Below are 23054 nucleotides of genomic sequence, written 5' to 3' on the forward strand. Positions count from 1 at the left end.
TTTAGACAATGTTGATCCAGGATCTTACTGCGATTGGAGGGTTTGGACTACAGGGAGAGGCTTGTGTTTTTGCCCCTGGAACTTTGGAGGTTTATAAAATCATGAGGGGCATGAATAGGTTAAATAGATAAGGATTTTTCCCTCTGGGTAGGGGAGTTCAAAACTAGAGTGACTGGGTTTAAAGTGAGGGGGGGGGGTAGAGATTTAAAAGGGACATGAGAGGCATGTGCACATGTATGGAAGGAGCTGGCAGAGGAAGTGGTGGAGGCTAGTACAGCAGGATGGCCACCTGAATAGGAAAGTTTAGAAGCATATGGGCCAAATGCTGGCAAATAGGACTTGATCAGCTGAGGGTCTCTGGTCAGCCTGGCCGAGTTAGACCAAAGGGTCTGTTTCCTTGCCATATTACTGTCTTTGGTTGTTTTTCTGCAGGACCTTCACACACAACATGTTGGCTTTTGGACTGAGCAAGAAACTGTGCAGCGACTTCCTGAAGAAGCAATCAGTAATTGGGAACCTTAACCGAGGTGAGAGGAATGAGGCAGGAAGGGCCTGAAGCCTTGTCTGATTCTCACTGGGACCACGTGGACCTGGTCTGATTTTCACTGGGACCACGTGAACCTGGTCTGATTCTCACTGGGACCACACGGCCCTGGTCTGATTCTCATTGGGACCTCACGGCCCTGGTCTGATTCTCACTGGAACCACACGACCCTGGTCTGATTCTCACTGGGACCACAAGGGCCTGGTCTGATTCTCACAGGGACCACGTGGGCCTGGTCTGATTCTCACTGGGACCACGCGGGTCTGGTCTGATTCTCACTGGGTCCACATGGGCCTGGTCTGATTCTTACTGGGACCACACGGGCCTGGTCTGATTCTCACTGGGACCACGTGGACCTGGTTTGATTCTCACTGGGACCACACGGGTCTGGTCTGATTCTCACTGGGACCACACGGGTCTGGTCTGATTCTCACTGGGACCACACGGGCCTGGTCTGATTCTCACTGGGACCACACGGGCCTGGTCTGATTCTCACTGGGTCCACATGGGCCTGGTCTGATTCTTACTGGGACCACACGGGCCTGGTCTGATTCTCACTGGGACCACGTGGACCTGGTTTGATTCTCACTGGGACCACACGGGTCTGGTCTGATTCTCACTGGGACCACACGGGCCTGGTCTGATTCTCACTGGGACCACATGGGCCTGGTCTGTTTCTCGCTGGGACCACATGGACCTGGTCGGATTCTCACTGGGACCACGTGGACCTGGTCTGATTCTCACTGGGTCCACATGGGCCTGGTCTGATTCTCACTGGTACCACGTGGTCCTGGTGTGCTTCTCACTGGGTCCACATGGGCCTGGTCTGATTCTTACTGGGAGCACATGGGCCTGGTGTGATTCTCACTGGGACCACACGGGCCTGGTCTGTTTCTCACTGGGAACACACGGGCCTGGTCTGATTCTCACTGGGACCACACGGGCCTGGTCTGATTCTCACTGGGACCACACAGGCCTGGTCTGATTCTCACTGGGACCACACGGGCCTGGTCTGATTCTCACTGGGACCACACGGGTCTGGTCTGATTCTCACTGGGACAACACGGCCCTGGTCTGATTCTCAGTGGGACCTCACGGCCCTGGTCTGATTCTCACTGGGACCACACGGGCCTGGTCTGATTCTCACTGGGACCACACGGCCCTGGTCTGATTCTCACTGGGACCTCACGGCCCTGGTCTGATTCTCACTGGGACCACACGGTCCTGGTCTGATTCTCACTGGGACCACACGGGCCTGGTCTGATTCTCACTGGGACCACACGGGCCTGGTCTGATTCTCACTGGGACCACAAGGGCCTGGTCTGATTCTCACTGGGACCACATGGGCCTGGTCTGATTCTCACTGGGACCACATGGGCCTGGTCTGATTCTCACTGGGACCACACGGGCCTGGTCTGATTCTCACTGGTACCACGTGGTCCTGGTGTGCTTCTCACTGGGTAAACATGGGCCTGGTCTGATTCTCACTGGGACCACACGGGCCTGGTCGGATTCTCACTGGGACCACACGGGCCTGGTCGGATTCTCACTGGGACCACACGGGCCTGGTCTGATTCTCACTGGGACCACACGGCCCTGGTCTGATTCTCACTGGGACCACACGTGCCTGATCTGTTTCTCACTGGGACCACACGGGCCTGGTCAGATTCTCACTGGGACCACATGGAACTGGTTTCTCGCTGGGTCCACATGGGCCTGGTCTGATTCTCACTGGGACCACACGGGCCTGGTCGGATTCTCACTGGGACCACACGGGCCTGGTCGGATTCTCACTGGGACCACACGGGCCTGGTCTGATTCTCACTGGGACCACACGGGCCTGGTCTGATTCTCACTGGGACCACACGGCCCTGGTCTGATTCTCACTGGGACCACACGGCCCTGGTCTGATTCTCACTGGGACCACACGGGCCTGGTCTGATTCTCACTGGGACCACATGGGCCTGGTCTGATTCTCACTGGGACCACACGGGCCTGGTCGGATTCTCACTGGGACCACATGGAACTGGTTTCTCGCTGGGTCCACATGGGCCTGGTCTGATTCTCACTGGGACCACACGGGCCTGGTCGGATTCTCACTGGGACCACACGGGCCTGGTCTGATTCTCACTGAGACCACACGGGCCTGGTCTGTTTCTCACTGGGACCACACGGGCCTGGTCTGTTTCTCACTGGGACCACACGGCCCTGGTCTGATTCTCACTGGGACCCCACGGGCCTGGTCTGATTCTCACTGGGACCACGCGAACCTGGTCTGATTCTCACTGGGACCACGCGGGTCTGGTCTGATTCTCACTGGGACCACACTGGCCTGGTCTGATTCTCACTGGGACCACACGGACCTGGTCTGATTCTCACTGGGACCACGCGGACCTGGTCTGATTCTCACTGGGACCACGTGGGCCTGGTCTGATTCTTACTGGGACCACGTGGGCCTGGTCTGATTCTCACTGGGACCACGTGGGCCTGGTCTGATTCTCACTGGGACCACGTGGGCCTGGTCTGATTCTCACTGGGACCACGTGGACCTGGTCTGATTCTCACTGGGACCACACGGGCCTGGTCAGTTTCTCACTGGGACCACACGGGTCTGGTCTGATTCTCACCGGGACCACACGGGCCTGGTCTGATTCTCACTGGGACCACACGGGCCTGGTCTGATTCTCACTGGGACCACACGGGTCTGGTCTGATTCTCACTGGGACCACACGGGCCTGGTCTGATTCTCACTGGGACCACACGGCTTTCCTTCCAGATTTGTAGGTGGAGGCCATTCAGCCTGTTGCAGTGAAAGTTTCTTTGCTCTGAATTATGAACATCAGGTGTATACGGCAGTTGAATGCCAATATTGGGGTATTTGAATAGAGTCAAATTTCATACGACAGGAAGTTATAGTCCAACAGCTTTACTATATTTGCAATCACCATGTTTTGGAGCGCTGCTTCTTCTTCAGATGATGTGGAGAGAATCACCCAGACACAGAATATATAGGCAGAAAGATCTTTCCATTAATTGCGAGTGTCAACAGGTGACTTCTGGCTTTGTCTGCCCCATTCCCACACTGGCACCTCCACATCATGGAAAATATAGAGAATGTTTACTCTGTATCTGACCCTGTGCTGTACCTGTCCTGGGTGTGCTTGTTGGGAACAGTGTTGAAGGAATATTACTTTCAATTTAAAAGAGTTGAGGCAGGTTTATTTTGATCTAACCCCATGCTTTCCCTGTAGAGGAGCTGTACTCTGTGTCTAATCATGTGCTGTACCTATCCTGGGTGTGCTTGATGGGGACAATGTAGAGAGAGCTTTACTTTTATCTGATCCCATGCTCTACCTGCCCTGAGCATGTTTGATGAGTACAGGTTTTGGTTTAACCAATGTTGTGTATTTTGAATCTTGCAGAGCAGTACCAGTTGCTTTGTGACCACATTGAACAGATGACGACAGTGGAGTGAAGCACTGCAATGAGGAACAATCTTGAACAGCAATAGCAGCTGAAAGCTTAGGTCCTCCAACTTGACTTCGTTCGCCACTAACAACTTTGACAGTGAGCTTGTTGCAGTTAGTGTGTTTACACGGGGTGGATGTGCCAGTGCGCCTGACTTGCTTTACAGCAATTGTCCTATTCTGCTGTATGCCCCAAATTATTATTGTGTATTCTGCTGGCAGACAGACACAGTCAACCATTTCAGAAACAAGTGTATCGATTTAATGTGAGTTACGATGAGCAGTATTGGATCCGCAATGTGTTTAATAGCCATAATTTCACAGCATTTCATCTTCTTAAGGAATAGGATGGTGCAACCATTTTTTAGTAAAGCTGTAAAGTTGGTGAGGAGCATGTTGGCACATCGGCCTGTGCAATACCATAGCGGATATCTACCCTGCACTGCCGCTGTCTGTATCTCCAGGTTTCTGCCTTACTTTAAGGTTGTTTGTTTGTGTTTGTGATGTTTTGTTTGTCAGGAATTACCTGCGTCCTTTTTGGGTATAGGAGCCAAACATAGAGCCATGTTTTCTGATAGTCTTCTTGAACAGTAAGGTTTTGGAGGAGAAACGATTAATTTCTTCCACTGTCAAGTCCCAGCACCTCTCTCTTCCAGGACATAGTTGCTATGCCTGTACCACATACTGCTTGGAGCATTTGCAGACTGTTATATTCAGTTTTTCTTGCATCCAGTTGGCAACTGAGAGCGCAGTTTCACAACAGAGTAAGACATAAACTCCAAAATCTCATGCTCCATTTTAAACATTTAAGTGATGATCTGTCACTCAGTGACATTGATATGAATACTGAAGAGCTGAAAATGCGTTGCTGGAAAAGCGCAGCAGGTCAGGCAGCATCCAAGGAACAGGAAATTCGACATTTCGGGCATGAGCCCTTCTTCAGGAATGAGGAGAGTGTGCCAAGCAGGCTAAGATAAAAGGTAGGGAGGAGGGACTTGGAGGAGAGGTGTTGGAAATGCGATAGGTAGGAGGTGGTTAAGGTGAGGGTGATAGGCTGGAGTGGAGGTAGGGGCAGAGAGGTCAGGAAGAAGATTGCAGGTTAGGAAGGTGGTGCTGAGTTCGAGGGTTGGGACTGAGACAAGGTGGAGGGAGGGGAAATGAAGAAACTGGAGAAATCTGAGTTCATCCCTTGTGGTTGGAGGGTTCCTAGGCAGAAGATGAGGAGTTGTTCCTCCAGCCGTCATGTTGCTATGGTCTGGTGATGGAGGAGTCCAAGGAACTGCATGTCCTTGGTGGAGTGGGAGGGGGAGTTAAAGTGTTGAGCCACGGGGTGGTTGGGTTGGTTGGTCCAGGTGTCCCAAAGGTGTTCTCTGAAACATTCCGCAAGTAGGCGGCCTGTCTCCCCAATATAGAGGAGACCACATCGGGTGCAGCGGCAGGTCCTTGGACTCCTCCATCGCCAGACCATAGCAACACAACGGCTGGAAGAAGAGCGCCTCATCTTCCGCCTAGGAACCCTCCAACCACAAGGAATGAACTCAAATTTCTCCAGTTTCCTCATTTCCCCTCCCCCCACCTTGTCTCAGTCCCAACCCTCGAACTCAGCACCACCTTCCTAACCTGCAATCTTCTTCCTGACCTCTCCGCCCCCACCCCACTCCGGCCTATCACCCTCACCTTAACCTCCTTCCACCTATTGCATCTCCAACGCCCCTCCCCAAAGTCCCTCCTCCCTACCTTTTATCTTAGCCTGCTTGGCACACTCTCCTCATTCCTGAAGAAGGGCTCATGCCCGAAACGTCGATTCTCCTGCCCCTTGGATGCTGCCTGACCTGCTGCGCTTTTCCAGCAACACATTTTCAGCTCTGATCTCCAGCGTCTGCAGACCTCACTTTCCCCATGAATACTGAAGACCTGAAAGGGTATAGCTTACTGTTCTTTTTCAGTCCTTGTATTTAATAAGAGAATCCGAAATTCCTTGATAACCATCCCTACCCTAATCCTGCCTGTAATAAAAACCAAAACTGCTGGAGAAACTCAGCAGGTTTGGCAGCATCTGTGGACAGAAAAAGAGTTAAAGTTTCAAGTCCAGTGACCCTTCCTCAGAACACAAACTGCCTAACTTGTCCTGCCTTAAAAGAATCAGCCACTGTCGCTGGATGAATGTTGTCCGTCCCACCTTGTTTCCTCAGGCTGCTGTGGATCAGAGGCTTACGAATCCATCTCTTCATTGTTTAACTTGCTGCCCATTCTGTTTGATGTATTGATACCTGTCATGTGATGTTTACATTTCTATATCAGTATCTAAGTGCTGTTTTCTGTAACTAATGTTGTTTAATTCAACATACCCTTATGTTTTAAATGTGAGAGGTTTGATGTGTTGTCTGTTTTCTTTCTGCTCTGAGAGCCCAGAGCGGATCATTGTTGATGATTTTATATTGAACAAGAGACTGGGGTGACCCCCTTTTGGGTAAACAGACTCCACTCCTGACCATATATAATGCAGCTCAGTAATACTGTACTCTGCACACCTCTTTTCAAATACAACCCAGTTTTATAGAATGACCAATCAGTGCCAGATTTCCTCCAAACAGCGGCGGGCGTTTGGAACCAGGGGCAGCTCAAACAGCATCCCTGTTCCATGAGCTGGTTGGTGTCTGTGTACGTGCTTCTTCTGTCTGTCAGCATCATACTGACTCTGAAGGAAATCGGAGAGCATCATTTCCAAAACACATCACACAAAACAGAAATGACAAATATTGAGCCAGGAATTTTAAGCTTTTGTCACCTTTTAAACAAATCATTACTGTGCTATAACTGGGAAGAATTATCTCTGTTTAATGGTATAGTTTCAGGACTAAGCTGAAGGTCAGTGTTCTTTACTAACCTACTGTTACTGTGATCTGTATGTATTTAGGCAGCTCTTTACATCACCAGGGTGGAGGTTCACTGCTCCTGTGTGTCACTGGACTGTAGTGTCATGTGTGGGAGCAGATAGCTCGCTGGTGTTTTCATGTACCACTCAAAGCCAGATTCAAATACGCTTGGCTGGTTTCTAGCAATAGCTTTGTCTGCCTGTTGAGATGAGTATAAGACAATATCCTTGTACTGGTCAGTGTCTCAGGGTAGCAATGGCTGAATGCTCCCAGGAGGGAGGGTTGACACTAGGTCACAGTGTCAAACTTTAAGACAGTCTCTTCAATTCCTCTTGCACAAAAACTGATGAACTAAGTTACCAGGGTAGAAGCCACACAGTGTAATTATAAGTATGAGCTGAAAAATGTGTTGCTGGAAAAGCGCAGGCGAGCCGCATCCAAGGAGCAGGAGAATCGACGTTTTGGGCATAAGCCCTTCTTCAGGAATCTTTTTCAGCTCTGATCTTCAGCATCTGCAGTCCTTACTTTCTCATAATTATGGATCTGTGACTTGGAGTTTCTGTTTGATGGCTTGTGGTCAGAAACACCGGGGAACAAGAAAGCAAGCCACAATCTCATTTTAAAAATAAGTGTAGTTTGATTAAAAGTTTCTGCCACAAAATGGATGGTAATGTCTGCTAACCTTCCACCCTCTAATGTAACAAACACTGTAACAAGCGTGAAGGGTAGGAAGTGCTGGTTGTGCCTCTATCCAGCTTTATTGTCAGAAATGACTTACACCTTTAACATGCTACATGATTGGGGATTATTCACGCAAAGTAGAGAAACCCACCCAAACAGCAGCAGAACTGTACTCCAGCACAACCCTGCAACCTCATGGCCTGCTATATTCCCAACTCAAACATTACCATTAGGAGCAGCATCAGGCGGAAACCTGGTGAAGCTACAAACAGGATGACTTGCAGGGTAAACGGCATAAACAGCAAGTGCTAGACAGAGCTAAGCAATCTACAACCAACCAATGGATCAGATCTAAGCTCTGCATTCCTTCCACATCCGGTCGTGAATGTTGGTAGACGATTAAACAACTCACTGGAGGAGGATGCTCCACAAATATCCCCAACCTCCATGATGGAGGAGCCCAGCACATCAGTGCAAAAGAGAAGGCTGATGTATTCACAACAATCTTCAGCCAGAGTGCTGAGGGGATGATCCATCTTGGGCTCCTCCAGTGGTCCCCAGCATCACAGACTCCAGTATCTAGCCCATTTGATTCACTCCATGTGATATCAAGAAACTGCAGGAGGCACTAGATACTTCAAAGGGAATTGGCCCTGATAATATTCTAGTACTGAAGACGGGTGCTCCAGAACTTGCCGCTCCCCAAGCCAAGCTGTTCCAGTCCAGTTACAACACTGGCATCTACCCAGCAATGAGAAAAACTGCCCAGGTATGTCCTGTACATAAAAAGCAGGACAAATCCAACCCGGCTAATTACTTCCCCATCAGCCTACTCTCCATCCTCAGTACAGTGATGGAAGGGATCATTGACAGGGCTATCAAGCAGCACCTGCTCAGTGACACCCCATTTAGGTTCCCCAGGGTCACTCAGCTCCTGACCTCATTCCAGCCTTGGGTCAAACATGGACAAAGGAGCTGGATTCCAGAGGGGAGGGGAGAGGGACAGCCCTTGACATCAAGGCTACATTTGACATCAAGGAGCCCTGGAAAAACTGGAATAAATGGGTATCAGGGCAAACACTCTGCTGGTGCGAGTCATACCTGGCACAAAAGGAAGAAGGTTGTGGTTGTGGACAGTCAGTCATCTCCGCTCCAGGACATCTCTGCAGGAGTCCCTCAGGATAGTGATTTGGCCCAACATTCTTCACCTGCTTCATCGATGACCTTCTGTCTGTCAGAAGGTCAGAAGTGGAGATTTTCACCAATGATCGCACAGTGTTCTGCACCATTCGCGATTCCTCAGATACTGAAGCAGTCTGTGCTCAAATGCAACAAGATTTGGACAATATCCAGGCTTGGGCCGACAGCGGCAAGGAACATTCACACCACACAAATGCCAGGCAATGACCATCACCAATAAGAGACACTCTAACCACTGCCTCCTGACATTCAATGGTATTACCATCACTGAATTCCCCCCATTGTCTAATCCTTGGGGTTACCATTGACCAGAAATGGACTCATCACATAAACAGTGGCTACAAGAGCAGGTCAGAGACTAGGGATACTGCAGCAAGTAACTCACCTCTTGAACCCCAAAGTCTGTCCACCATCTACAAGGCACAAGTCAGGAGTGTGATGGTCTACTACACATTGCCTGGATGGGTGCAACTCCAACAACACTCAAGAAGCTTGATACCACCCAGGACAAAGCAGCACACTCGACTGGCACTACATCCACAAACATCTACTCCCTCCACCACTGGCACTCAGTAGCAGCGGTTGTGTGTACTATCTACAAGGTGCACTGCAGAAATTCACCAAAGATCCTTAGCAGCTTCCAAACCCACAACCACTTCCATCTTGAAGGACAAGGGCAGCAGGTACATGGGAACATCACCATCTGCAAGTTCCTCTCCAAGCCACTCATCATCCTGACTTTCTTCACAGTTGTTGGGACAAAGTCCTGGAATTCCCTCCTTACTGGCATTGTGGGTCAACCTATAGCAAGTGGACTGCAGCGATTCAAGAAGGCAGCTCACTCCCACCTCCTCAACGGCCGATAGGGATGGGCTATCAATGCTGCCTAGCCAGCAATGGCCAAGTCCCACAAATGAATTTTTAAAAAAAGCACACTGCTGCTTCATATTGGCATTGGTGGCAGAAGATTTTACTTGCCTTTGTTGGACAAAGTCTCAGATGGTCCTACATTTAGACATGATACTGCCCTAGAAAAGAACTTTGAAAACCTGGCAAATTAGCACCAAATCCCATTTGCAAAGTCACAAAAGCAGAGTAGAGAGAACAACGCAGCCTGATCGAAACGTTTTCATGAAGTAAGCAGTTCAGATCTACAATGCACTGCCTGAGTGTGTGGTGGTAGCAGGGTCAGTCAAGGAATTCAAGATAGAATTGGATTGTTTTTGGAAAAATAAAAATGTGCAGAGTAATGGCAGGAGAATGACAAGACCTAAAGTGCTTCCACAGAGGGCCAGCACAGACATGATGGACTGAATGGCAGTCTCCTGTGTTGGAAGAATTCTGTGATTCTTTGATCCTGTCCAATCAGACTGCTGTTCAAGGGAGATGGTTTGATCCAAGGATCTGCAACATTGTGTGTTACCCAGACTCAGCCCAACAGGAACAATGCAAACTTGTCTTAAACATGAAACAGTTGTCATCAACTAGTCTTTGTGTGGAATAACGTGCTTGAAATGACTGCTGTATCCATGTGCCAGTTGTGGGTGTGATAAATTGCAATTCTGCAAAACTTTGAATAAATTTCCATTTCTGTCATGTTGAACTGCTGTTAAGATTTTGAGAGTAATTTATTTTTCATATTGATTTCTCTGAACACTGCAGCACAGGTAACTGGGGGAACTGGCAGCTGATGGGCTGCCATGAGAGAATGGACTGTTTCTCGGTTTTAACCTCTGAAAGTAAGTGCACCATAACAAAATCAAACCCCAAGTCCAGTCATTACTGGAAACACTGCACAGAATTGGACAGTGACAGGCAAATTTGGCATACGTAAACTTTGGCATACTAGTTCGAGGTAACCAAATTAGAACCATTTCCACTGTGTGGATATTCGAACAAAATTTATCAAACAATAACATACACACTGTGTAACCTGTCAGCCTTACTGTGAGCTTATACTGTCCTCACCTGACTTTCTCTACAGTCCCCCTCATCACTGACAGTGCAGGAAGAATATTAATACGGGAAGCTATTACTTCTGAGTTGGCTCTGATGGCTTGGACCATGTTACTGAAAGAATGACATTGGAGAAACAACAACAAACATTAAAAGAGTAAATGGATGAACTTGTTTATTCCAATCTGACGCAAGAATGCAAAGAGAACTGTAGGCAAATCATAGCTAAAGAGAGAGGTTAGAGGTAGGAATAGGTGCAAAATGAAAAGACATACATATTGGCAAGAATAAACAACAGACCTGAGGGAACGGTTTAAAATGCAGCAAAGAACCACCAATGGGATTGATTAAAAAGGAGAAAATAAAGTATAAGAGTAAGCTTGTGGGGAATACAAGAACTAAATGTAAACGTGTGTGTATTGGTGGAAACTAACAAAAATCCCTTCTAGTCAGAAAGGGAAGAATTTTATCATGGGGCAACAAAGCAATAGCTGACAAATTGAATTCATACCTCATTTCTATGTTCACAAAGGAGGACATGAATAACATACCCAAAATGTTGGGGAACACAGGGTTGAAAGAGGGATAAACTGAAGCAAATCTGTCTTGGAGAAATGGTGTTGTGGAAATTAATGGGACTGAAGGCTGATATATCACGAGGGCCTGGTACCTCCACATCCCAGACTACATAAGGAAATAACCCTAGAAATAGTGAATATGTTGGTCATCTTCCAAGATTCTTTAGACTCTTAACAATTCCTACAGATTGAAGGGAAACTAATGTAACCCCACGATTTAAAAAGGGAGGTGGAGAGAAAACAAGGAATTATAGACCAGTGCATTGATGTCAGTCGTGGGTAAGATGCTAGAGTCTAATCATTAAGGAGTTTATAGCAGAGCACTTAGAAAACAGTGGTAGATACAGACCCAGTCAGCATGGATTTACAAAAAAGTAGTCAGCCTTGACAAATCTACTGGAATTCTTCAAGGATGTACAGAGTACAGTTGTGTGTGAGCAGTGTGTAAAATTAAAGCTCATGGAATTGGAGTAGTATTGAGATGGATAGAAAATTGGTTAGCAGACAGGAAACAAAGTCAAAATAAATGTATCTTTTTCCGAATAGCAGATAGTGATTAGCAAGGTACTGGGAGGAACAGTACGAGGGCCCATGTTAATCACAATAAACATCTTTATTCAATTTGCATATGTCACAAAGCTGGAAGGAAGGATGAGTCGTGAGGTGGATGTCAGAAACCCTATAAAATTCTAACCGGTCTAGACAGGCGAGATATTCCTGATGGCGGGAGAATCCCAAACTAGGGCCCATGGTGTAAGGATAAAGGGTAAACCTGTCAGGACTGAAATGAAACGTATTCATCCAGAGAGTGGTGAACCTGTGGATCCACTTCTACAGAAAGTGGTTGAGACTAAAACTTTGTGTTTTCAAGGAGATAGGGATTTATTTTGTGGCTAAAGGGATGAAGTGACATTATTTGTGTTGGGGCAGGGAGGTAAGAAGAGGGCAGAATGGTGGTAATGAGCTTGATGATCAGCCATGACCACATTTGAATGGCCTCTCCCTATTCCTGTCCTCTATGTTTCTACATGGTGTGGCTTTCCATTGCAATGTGCACCTTCATTCCAGACAGTGAGCTCCCAACAAACTTTAAATTCAGAACAGAGTGCCTAAATTTACATAGCAGTTTCACAATCTCAACATCTTAAATGCTTTATAATCAATTAAGTTCTTTATTTGGAAGGATAATGTTGAAACTGCAATCACTGATTTGTACATGACAAGCTCCTTCCAACAGCAATATGATCCTGACCATGTAAACGGGGTTAGTGATGACGGTAGAGAGAGATATTAGCCAAGACATCAGGAAAATACATCCTCCTCATAGTACTCTGGACACTGGGAATATTGGCTTGAATTTCTATTATAGACAATAGACAATATGTGCAGGAGTAGGCTATTCTACCCTTTGAGCCAGCACCACCATTCATTATGATCATCCTCAATCAGTATACTGTGCCTGCCTTATCTCCATAACCCTTGATTCCACTATCCTTAAGAGCTCTATCCAAATCTTTCTTGAAAGTATCCAGAGGCTTGGCCTCCACTGCCCTCTGGGGCAGAGCATTCCACACAGCCACCACTCTCTGGGTGAAGACGTTTCTCCTCAACTCTGTTCTAAATGGCCTACCCTTTATTTTTAAACTGTGTCCTCTGGTTCGGGAACTCACCTATCAGCAGAAACATGCTTCCTGCCTCCAGAGTGTCCAATCCTTTAATAATCTTATACGTCTCAATCAGATCCCCTCTCAGCCTTCTAAACTCAAGGGTATACAAGCCCAGTCGCTCCAATCTTTCAGCATAAGATAGTCCCGCCATTCCCGGAATTGACCTCGTGAACCTACGCTGCACTCCCTCAATAGCCAGAATGTCTTTCCTCAAATTTGGAGACCAAAACTGTGCACAATATTCCAGGTGCGGTCTCACCAGGGCCCTGTACAGCTGCAGAAGGATCTCTTTGCTTCTATACTCAATTCCTCTTGTTATAAAGGTCAGCATGCTATTAGCTTTCTTCACTGCCTGTTGTACCTGCATGCTTGCTTTCAATGACCGATGGTTTACTGAGCCATGGCTACAAAGGTCTGTAAAATGCTGGATTATCGAAGTTAATCTTGTTTTGTTTTTACACTGGTGAAATTCTATGCCTTTCCTAGGGACTAGGTTCCCAGAATACAGCTTCCATCCCTGCTACAGTTCTACAGTAGAGGTGGATAAACACATCATTCTTGTGTGAGTGTAGGTGATGACTTCTGGATGAACATTGGGCAAGGCAAAGAGACCTGGGTGTTCAGGTCCATTGTTCCCTGAAGGTGGCAATGCATGTCGATAAAGTGGTCAAGGCAACATATGACATGCTTTCCTTCATTGGACGGGGTAGAGTACAACAGTTGGCAGGTCATGTTACAGTTGTATAGGACTTTGGTTCAGCTACAATTGGAATATTCCATACAGTTCTGGTCACCACATTACCAAAAGGATGTGGATGCTTTGGAGAGGACGCAGAGGAGGTTCACCAGGATGTTGCCTGGTATGGAGGGTGTTAGCTATGAGGAGAGGTTGAGTAGATTAAGATTATTTTCATTAGAAAGACAGAGGTTGAGGTTTACAAAATCATGAGACGTATAGACGGTGGATAGCAAGAAAGTATTTTCCACCAGAGTAGAGGACTCAATTATTCGGGGTCACAGGTTCAAAAGTTTAGGGGAGATATGCATGGAAAGTTCTTTACAGAGGGTGGTGGGTACCTGGAATGTGTTACCAGATGAGGTGGTAGGAGTGGGAATGATAGCGTTATTTAGGATATATCTAGACAGATATATGAATGGACAGGGAGCAGAGGGATACAGATCCTTATAAATTAGGCAGCAGGTTTAGATAGAGGATCTCGTTCGGCACAGGCTTAGAGGGCTGAAGGGCCTGTTTCTGTGTTATAATGTTCTTTGTAAGGCTGCTGAGATGTGGATAACAGGTCTGGGAGCAGCAGATGGAATGGCTGTACTGTGCATCAGTGAGATTTCCTAATCAACCTGTACAGAGGTAACACTGCACACCTCTGCAGTAGGATGGTCTTGAATCTGGGGATCCCAGGTCAGAGGTAAGATTACTACCACTGACACAGGAGCCTTAAAATACATGCTGAGGAAGAAGACACTTTTCCCTAATCAGCCTGCTCAGCCATAACAGCATATTTCTGGAGCAGGAGTGCCTAACCCCCCTGGCTCAACGATAGGGCACTACCCCTGCATCACAAGTACCCTTTATCCAAGAGTCCTAGAGACGTACAGCATGGAAACAGACCCTTCGGTCCAACTCATCTATGCCGACCAGATATCCCAACCCACCTGCCAGCACCCGGCCCATATCCCCCCAAACCCTTCCTAATCATATACCCATCCGGCTGCCTTTTAAATGTTGCAGTTGTACCAGCCTCCACCACTTCTGCTGGCAGCTCATTCCATACACGTACCACTCTGTGAAAAAGTTGCCCCTTAGGTCTCTTTTATATCTTTCCCCTCTCACCCTAAACCTATGCCCTCTAGTATCAGTGAGATCTTGTTAAATTCAATTACCAGCCTTGGGGCAGCTCAGTGATTAGCACTGCTGCCTCACACTGCCAGCCCCAGGTTCAATTTCACCTTCTGGCAACTATTTATGTGGAATTTGTATTTTCTCCCAAAGGCTCCAGTTTCCTCCAACAGTCCAAAGATGCATGGGTGAGGTGGATTTGCAATCGGAAATGTAGGGTTACAGGGATAGGGTAGTGGGGCGAGTAGGATGTTTTTTGGAGGGTTGATGTGGATGTGAGGGTCCAAATGGCCTGCTGACACACTCTTGGGATTCCATGACCAGTCAGTGCCTGGGTCTACTGGATTACTAGGCCATCCTTGCTCCACTCCCAGTACTAGGTCAACGCCTTTAGATCTTCACTGTCATGCTGTCCTGACGGAACTACTTCAGCTCTGCCCTTTGGTGTCAGTAAAAGTAAACAACCAGAGGGTTCATCTGTCAGTGTTAATTTGGATGGGAGGTTCTGGACAAAGGGAAAATAACCAAAAATAGTACCAGCTGTGAAACAACTTGTTTAGGTAATAGCAGTAGAATTAAATGGATGAATTTGTTGCAAGGATGGAGTTGACAAAAGACTGATTAGGTTTTTGTATGCAATAATTTAGTAAAACAATCACAAAATGCTAACATTTCAACTGTAGTTCAGTTTTATAACAAACATCAAGACCATAATCACTGGAATAAAAAGATGAAATTCTTCAGTATTTAACTTGTGATCCATTAATAAATAGTTGTCCACAGTCTCTTAAGGCAAGACCCATAAATACAATAGCAACAGGTTCCTGGAGTGAAAACTCCAGGAACACAATAAATAAGTCATGATTGATACTGTCCCCATCTTCATTTAGAATAAACTGAGCTGCCCAGTTTGGAAAGCTAACAGTAAGATTGATGTATCTGTACAGCAACATGTGAAAAGGAGGAGATTTCCTCTTTTGGGAGAATCTAGAAATAGGGATCACTCTTTAAAAATAAGGAGTCACCCATTTAGGGCAGAAATTAACAGAAACTTTCTCAAAGGGTCGAATGTCTTTTGAGGAAGTGAATTCCAAAATGTGGCAGAAGCAGAGTCCTTGCATATTTTTAGGATAGCAGGAGATAGCTTTTCAATAAGCAAAGTGGGTGAAAGTTTAATCAGGGATAGATAGGACTGTAATTAGATTGGCCATGACCTTATTGAATGCAGCAGCCTACTCCTCCTCATTTGTCTGTTCACATGACTCTGAACTTTGAATAAAGTCAGGTTTAAATACAAATGATGTCATCATTATGATGGACATGGACATCATCATCATGGAAATTAAATTTTAGCTAATTGAAGGGATTAGGTAAATACTTGAAGAGAAAATTTTGCAGATGTTTGGTAAAGAGCAAGGGGAGTAGGATTAACCGAATAGTTCTTTCAGGATTGGCCCAGACAACGTGCTGAGAGATTCACTGATTTTAATCAGATGCCAAGACATTTGCAGTTGTAATTTATACATGTTTTACAGTCAGTGTGACACCTGCAGTGGGGGTGCAGCTTCTTTCTGCATGGTCCAGTAACCAGCTGCAGATAAATGAGGCACAAATGTATTGCTTTTTCACCTTTCAGGGGAGTTGGACACAACCAAGAGAAACCCATTCAATCTGCTAAGCCCATTGTGGTCACAGCTGATCTGTGTCCTAACTGCAATCATCCTGCATTAGCTCCACATTCCTTATTGTCCTTGACAAACAAAACTATGGATTTAAAATTAGCTGAGATAGAATCAACTGCTTTGAGACATCACCTTTCACATTTCCTCATCCTGTGGGTGAATGTTCCTTCACTACACTCCTGATGAGCTAATGCTGAATTTAGGGACATATTCCTTAATCCGAGACTCCCATCAGTTCACTTAGCTACACTATTAATGGAATACTCCAGTCAAAACACTCTTAACCTTATCTATTCTAGGGAATAAATGACTAGTTTAATAATGCCTCCTCAGAATTTAGTTTTTGGAGGCTTGGAATCTTGAATGCACTCCTTCAAAGGCCAGACTGTCATACCAAAGTGCGGTGCACAGACTTGCACAGAGTAGGCAAAAGATATGTACACCTGTGACACAACTCCTTCTCCTTTATAACAAACCTTTTAAAACAAACAATGACCCGTTTATTTGGCCCCAATTATTTGTCTGACTGAGTTTCTCTTCTGGCATCTATTCCATCTGCCTGGATGTTTTATCTGTCTGTCATAGGGGAGGTATTCAGAGTCACTGTTATCAGATTGAGATGACTCCTCACTAGAGAAGAGTAGGCTTCTGTTGAAGCTGTTGTACAGCAGCATCTGATCATTAGGAGTCTGTGGAGGCCTTTTACGGAGCGACCATGGTAAGGTGCGTGCATTATGTCCTGTGCAATTATCTGCCTCACTGAGCTGGTAATGGTCCCCATCTCCATACAAACTGTTCCCCTGTGAACTCCGTCTGTTGGATACCGATGGTTGAGCATTCTGGTCAGTGGTTAGTCTGAGCAGGAATATCTTGGGTTGAAACAAGGGAGAATGTAAAAGTGTTGCTTGTACTACTGGTGAGATTGGGGCTGCTATCAGGGCCTGCAGATCAATGCCATTTTGTCCAGGCTGGTTTAGTGACAGTGATCCTGAATCAGGAGAGTATTCACTGTGTACTTGGAAAGGTGATGTGCTGGAATGGGATGCACCAGGACAAAGGTCAGCATTTAACCCCAGTCCTGTGGAGGCAACTGGTTGAGACAGAGGTTTATTAGCCTGGGTCTGGATTGAGGGGCACACTGGGATTGGGCTGGTACTGATAACCTGAGATTGGAATGGGTTGGGAGGGGACAATTTACTCATACAATCCTCAAACTGTTCATTACATGACTGGTCAAAATGGAGAGCAGAGAAGACCAGCCCTTGGCTGTGAGCCAAGGGGGAAGGGCACTTCCTGTGGTCCTCCCTCTCTGTGGCAACTCCTTGTCCATTTCTCAGGCTGTCCAACCTCACGCCAACTTCAGTGCGATTCCCTCTCATCTCTGTCCAGTTCACAGTTTCCTCAACTTCATTTGCTATTTCAGGATGTGAAATTCCCAGCCACTGCTCTGTTACCTTCTCTTCCTGATGTTTCATATGGCCACAGGATGGTTGAGAATTTCCTTCTCCATTCTCCTGAGCTTCCCCAGGTTTTTGTTCTGCTTCAGTGCAGTGGCATCTACTCCGGACACTCTGAAATGGGGAGCTGGTTGTCGGAATTCCAAACAGTATCTCACTGTTACTCCAGTTGAGATCTAAAAGACAATAAACACGTTCCATCAAGTCAGCACTGTTTTCAAATTGCGTCTCTTGTCAAATGTGGGAATAGGCACACAGTGTGGATGTTGGAAATCAAACATAACGAATACTGGAGACAGATAGCCAAGGGTCACGAGACTCAACATTTATAGTATTTTTTTCTCAACACTTGTTGCCAGACCCGTTGTATTTACACAGCATTCTCTGTTCCTGTTAAACACATTTGGCGATGTCGCCAGATCATAGCAACACGACGGCTGGAAGAAGAGCGCCTCATCTTCCACCTAGGAACCCTCCAACCACAAGGGATGAGCTCAGATTTCTCCAGTTTCCTCATTTCCCCTCCCCCCACCTTGTCTCAGTCCCAACCCTCAAACTCAGCACCACCTTCCTAACCTGCAATCTTCTTCCCGACCTCTCCACCCCCACCCCCACCCCAGCCTATCACCTTGAGCTCCTTCCACCTATCACATTTCCAACGGCCCTCCCTCAAGTCCCTCCTCCCTACCTTTTATCTTAGCCTGCTGGACACACTTTCCTCATTTCTGAAGGGCTCATGCCCGAAACGTCGACTCTCCTGCTCCTTGGATGCTGCCTAACCTGCTGCGCTTTTCCAGCATTACTGTATAGGAACACGTTCTGGAGCATGTCTTCAGTATTATTGCTGGAAATGTTGTCAGGACTTCCAACCATTTCCAGATATTGCATGTCAAATAACACCCCAGAGGCCAGTATCACATTACCAAGTCACCCTTTATTTACCTGGAGAGGGTCTTTGACACTAATCCAGCTCTGAGTGACAGGGTTTCTGACACTCCTTAGATTAGATTACTTACAGTGTGGAAACAGGCCCTTCAGCCCAACAAGTCCACACTGACCCGCCGAAGTGCAACCCACCCATACCCTTACATTTACCCCTTACCTAATACTATGGGCAATTTAGCATGGCCAATTTACCTGACCCTGCACCTCTTTGGACTGTGGGAGGAAACCGGAGCACCCGGAGGAAACCCACGCAGACACGGGGAGAATGTGCAAACTCCACACAGTCAGTCGCCTGAGTCGGGAATTTAACCCGGGTCTCTGGCGCTGTGAGGCAGCAGTGCTAACCACTGTGCCACCGTGCCGCCCACAAACAATTTTATTAAACAGTACAAAATACCGTTAACAATAAAGAGAACAGCAGTTCACAAAAATGGGAAGGGGCAGAAAAGCCAAACCCCAAACCCCACCGTTCAAGCAGTTTTCAGGGAAATGAGGACAAACCTCAAATCCACTTTCAGTCAAAGGTAACAGTAACAAACACAGACAAGACAGTGCAATCAATACAGCTATAAAGCATACACCCGACACCCATCCACACTACATACTGATCAGATTGTCCTTCACTAGCCTTCCTGCAGGACAGTCATCAGTCTTACGTTCTCTGGCTACCCTGCGTACTGACCTACCCTCCCCAGGCCCACTTACACTCCTGTTTTTACAATCTTATACTCCACAAGCCCTTAAGAAGGAGCAGCGCTCCGAAAATTAGTATTTCCAAATAAAACTGTTGTGCGATTTTTACCAAGTACACCCCAGTCCAACACCAGCACCTCTAAAGCATTCCCTGACCGGAATCGAACTCAGGCCACAGTGGTGAAAGCACAGAATCCTTACCACTAGACTACCAGCAAAGGCACCGTCAGCCAGGGCTCCCTTATTGGACCACATTAAACAATAACGGAACTAATGCTATGAGGTCTACCTGGCTGACCTCATTATAATCACTACAATGTGGCGTGAATCAAATTGACTGAAGATGGTTATCTGTAATGCTGAGCACCACTGGAGGAGGCAGAGATGGATTACCCACTCAGCACGTCTGGCTGAAGATTGCTGCGAAAGCTTCAACCTTATCATTTGCTCTGATGTACTGGGCTCCTCCATCATTGAGGATGGGGATATTTGTGGAGCCCCCTCCTCTTCCAGTGAGTTGTTTAATTGTTTACCACCGTTCACAACTGGATGTGGCAGGACTGCAGAGCTTAGACCTGATCCATTGGTTGTGGAACCACTAAGCTCTGTCTGTCATTTGCTGCTTATGCTGTTTGACAAGTCGTCCTATTTGGTGGCTTCACTAGGTTGACACATCGGTTTTAGGCATTGAACCAGGGTTGATCCCCTGGTTTGCTGGTAATGGCTGAGTAGGGGATATACCGGGCCATGCCAGGTTACAGATTGTGCTGGAGTACAGTTCTGCTGCTGTTGATGGCTCACAGTGCCTCATGGACGCCCAACCTGGAGTTGATAAATCTGTTTGAAGTCTGTCGCATTTCGCTGTGATCGTGCCACACAACACAATGGAGGGTATTCTCAATTCGAGGACAGGATTTTGACTCCACTTATTGCGTGTCCCTAGTTGCCCTAGTCCCTCACCTGCACCTCCACACACACCATTTACTGTATCTGTTGCACCCGATGTGTTCTCCTCTATATTGGGGAGACAGGCGCCTACTTGTGGAACGTTTCAGGGAACACCTCTGGGACACCCGCACCAACCAACCCAACCGCCCCATGGCTGAACACTAACTCCCCCTCCCACTCAAGGGCATGCAGGTCCTTGGCTTCCTCTATCGCCAGACCCTGACCACACGATGCATGGAGGAAGAGCATCTCATCTTCCGCCTAGGAACCCTCCAACGACACGGGATGAATGTAGATTTCCCCTCCCCCCACCTTATCTCAGTCCCAACCCCGGATTCAGCACCGCCCTCTTGACCTGCAATCTTCTCCCGACCTCTCCACCCCCACCCCCTCTCCGGCCTATCACTCTCACCACCTTCCACCTATCGTATTCCCAGCGCCCCTCCCCCAAATCCCTTCCCCCTCTATCCTTTATCTCAGCCGGCTTGGCACACCAGCCTCATTCCTGAAGGGTTTATGCCTGAAACATCGATTCTCCTGCTCCTCGGATGCTGCCTGGCCTGTTGTGTTTTTCCAGCATCACATTTTCCAACTTGAGAAGGTGATGGTGAGCTGCCGCCTTGAACTGCTACTGTCCACCTGCTGTAGGTTGACCCACAATGCCATCAGGGAGAGAATTCCAGGATTTTGACCCAGTGACAATATATTTGCAAGTAAGAATGGGGAGTGGTTTGGATGGGGTCTTGAAGGTGGTGGTGTACCCAGCTTGCTTCCTGTAGTTCAATACAAAGGGGTGCAATTCATCCTCGGAGGGAGGGTGTTACATGGTAACTAGCTAGAGGTTTCATTGCCAATGTTTAACCTGAAGCCACGAGATGTCATGGTGTCTGAGACAATGTTGATAATTCCCAGGACAACTCGGTCAGACAGGGATGGTGATGGTGGTGTCTGGGGCATTGTCTTAACGTATGATTCCTTGAACATGACTATGTCAGACAGTTGTCTGACTAATCTGTAAGACAGCCTCCTTTTGCTGGCACCCATTAAGATTGTTAGTAAAGTGGACTTTGCAGGATCGACAGGGCTGTTTCTGCTGTTGTCATTTCCAGTGCTGAGATTGATGCCAGGTGGTCCCCATATCTGGTTTCATTCCTTATTTGCAACTGAAATATTAAGAACTCCGTTTCAAGCACTGAGTCCAGACAGCCATCACCCTCGGAGTGGAAAACATTCTTACGTTTCGTCTTGGTCCTTTGGCTCTTCCACCTGATAGTAGGGAGGCTCTATTCCAGTGCAAAGTGTCAGGGTTGGGGTGGGGAAGCTGCTCCATAGCTCTGTTAGTAGGCACGGATATACCAGGGAGATCTGCTTGATCATTTAAAGTGTACCATGCGTTTTCAGACTGGAACCACAATCCTGTCCAGACTGGGTAAAGACAGCAGTTCCTTTCTAAATTTCAGAATGAAAGTGTGAAATCTTTACTTCCAGTATCTTCAAACTAACAACTGGCTATGGTGGGATTTGAACTCATGACCCTGGGATTATTGATCCAGTAAGAGTTTGTCCCACCTGCAGAGAGTGGGGACGGAGATAGTAAAAGAGAACTCACTGGGTAGATCCTGTCTGTGCTGTTCCTGGAGTCGTTGCATCAGTGTTAGCAGCACATCAGAGACACACGTGGGGGGATTGACCAGGACAGACAGGAGGCTCTGTTCTGTTAATGACAGGCTTCCAACGTTGACACCAGCAGCCAGCAGCTGTTGAGGCAAACAGAAAAGGAGATGGCATTAAAAATAGCCCAGGGGCTATCATCAACGGGCTGTGTGGATGAGCTACTCCCCCTCTAGCACGTACATCAATATGACCAACTAGAGATGCGAAGGTAAGACAAATGAGCAGCAGCCTGGTGTACCATTCATTACATTCACAGATGATGTGATCTTGAACCCAACCTTGTACCTACCTATTCCTCATAACCTGTGACTTCTGGTATTTCCAAGGCTGAATATGTAAACCGCATCCCCCCCCCACCACCCTCTTGAACTGTCCGACTGCCCATCTATCTGCTTCACCCTCCTGTCTGACCTATCACCATCACCCACCACCTTGATCTACCTATTGCATTCCCAGCTACCTTCCCCACTCCCAGCCCCACCTCCCATTTATCTCTCAGCCTCCTTGACCCACATCCAACCTCCCCAACATTCCGGAAGAACAGCTTCTGCTCAAAACGTCGACTCTCCTGCTCCTCAGATGCTGTCTGATTGGCTGTGCTTTTCCAGCGCCAGAAATTTTGACTGATCTCCAGCATCTGCAGTCCTCACTTTCTCCTGACTGATATGATACACCAGCCTCCATCCACTGCTGAGGACCAGAATACCAAACATAAATGCTGTTTGAGAGAGAAATTGATTCTTAGTTTCATACTGAGAGAGATCTCTTACACTGAAACGGTGCCCCCTCGTTCTAGATGCCCACATTTCCACTAGTGATTAAAAAGAC

General features: G+C 47.1%; 2 protein-coding genes across 10 annotated transcripts in view; one reads left to right on the forward strand and one right to left on the reverse strand.

The window, feature by feature from the left end:
• The window catches only part of LOC132823847 (uncharacterized protein KIAA0513-like), a 119621-nt gene that overhangs the window by 66217 nt on the left and 30350 nt on the right, over positions 1–23054 (forward strand). For 5 of the 6 annotated variants that reach the window (XM_060837903.1, XM_060837904.1, XM_060837905.1 and 2 more), the window contains 2 exons: positions 433–527; positions 3967–4876. In XM_060837903.1, coding sequence (XP_060693886.1) covers positions 433–527; positions 3967–4019 — 148 coding nt within the window. In that variant the 3' untranslated portion in view covers positions 4020–4876. Of the gene's footprint in view, positions 1–432; positions 528–3966; positions 4877–23054 lie in introns of those variants that run through there. The other variant, XM_060837909.1, reaches the window with a different exon arrangement.
• Positions 1–23054, reverse strand: part of LOC132823846 (TERF1-interacting nuclear factor 2) — a 65087-nt gene that overhangs the window by 27067 nt on the left and 14966 nt on the right. For 2 of the 4 annotated variants that reach the window (XR_009645602.1, XM_060837902.1), the window contains exons 6-7: positions 22162–22309; positions 17964–18142 (exon numbers count right to left, since the gene is read on the reverse strand). Coding sequence is in view for 3 of the 4 variants with exons in the window: in XM_060837902.1 (XP_060693885.1) it covers positions 17964–18142; positions 22162–22309 (327 nt within the window). In the remaining variant the exon portion in view is untranslated. Of the gene's footprint in view, positions 1–15499; positions 18143–22161; positions 22310–23054 lie in introns of those variants that run through there. The other 2 variants (XM_060837899.1, XM_060837901.1) reach the window with 1 other exon arrangement.

This window comes from Hemiscyllium ocellatum, chromosome 17 (genome assembly GCF_020745735.1).
Source record: "Hemiscyllium ocellatum isolate sHemOce1 chromosome 17, sHemOce1.pat.X.cur, whole genome shotgun sequence".
Classification (NCBI taxonomy): domain Eukaryota; kingdom Metazoa; phylum Chordata; class Chondrichthyes; order Orectolobiformes; family Hemiscylliidae; genus Hemiscyllium; species Hemiscyllium ocellatum.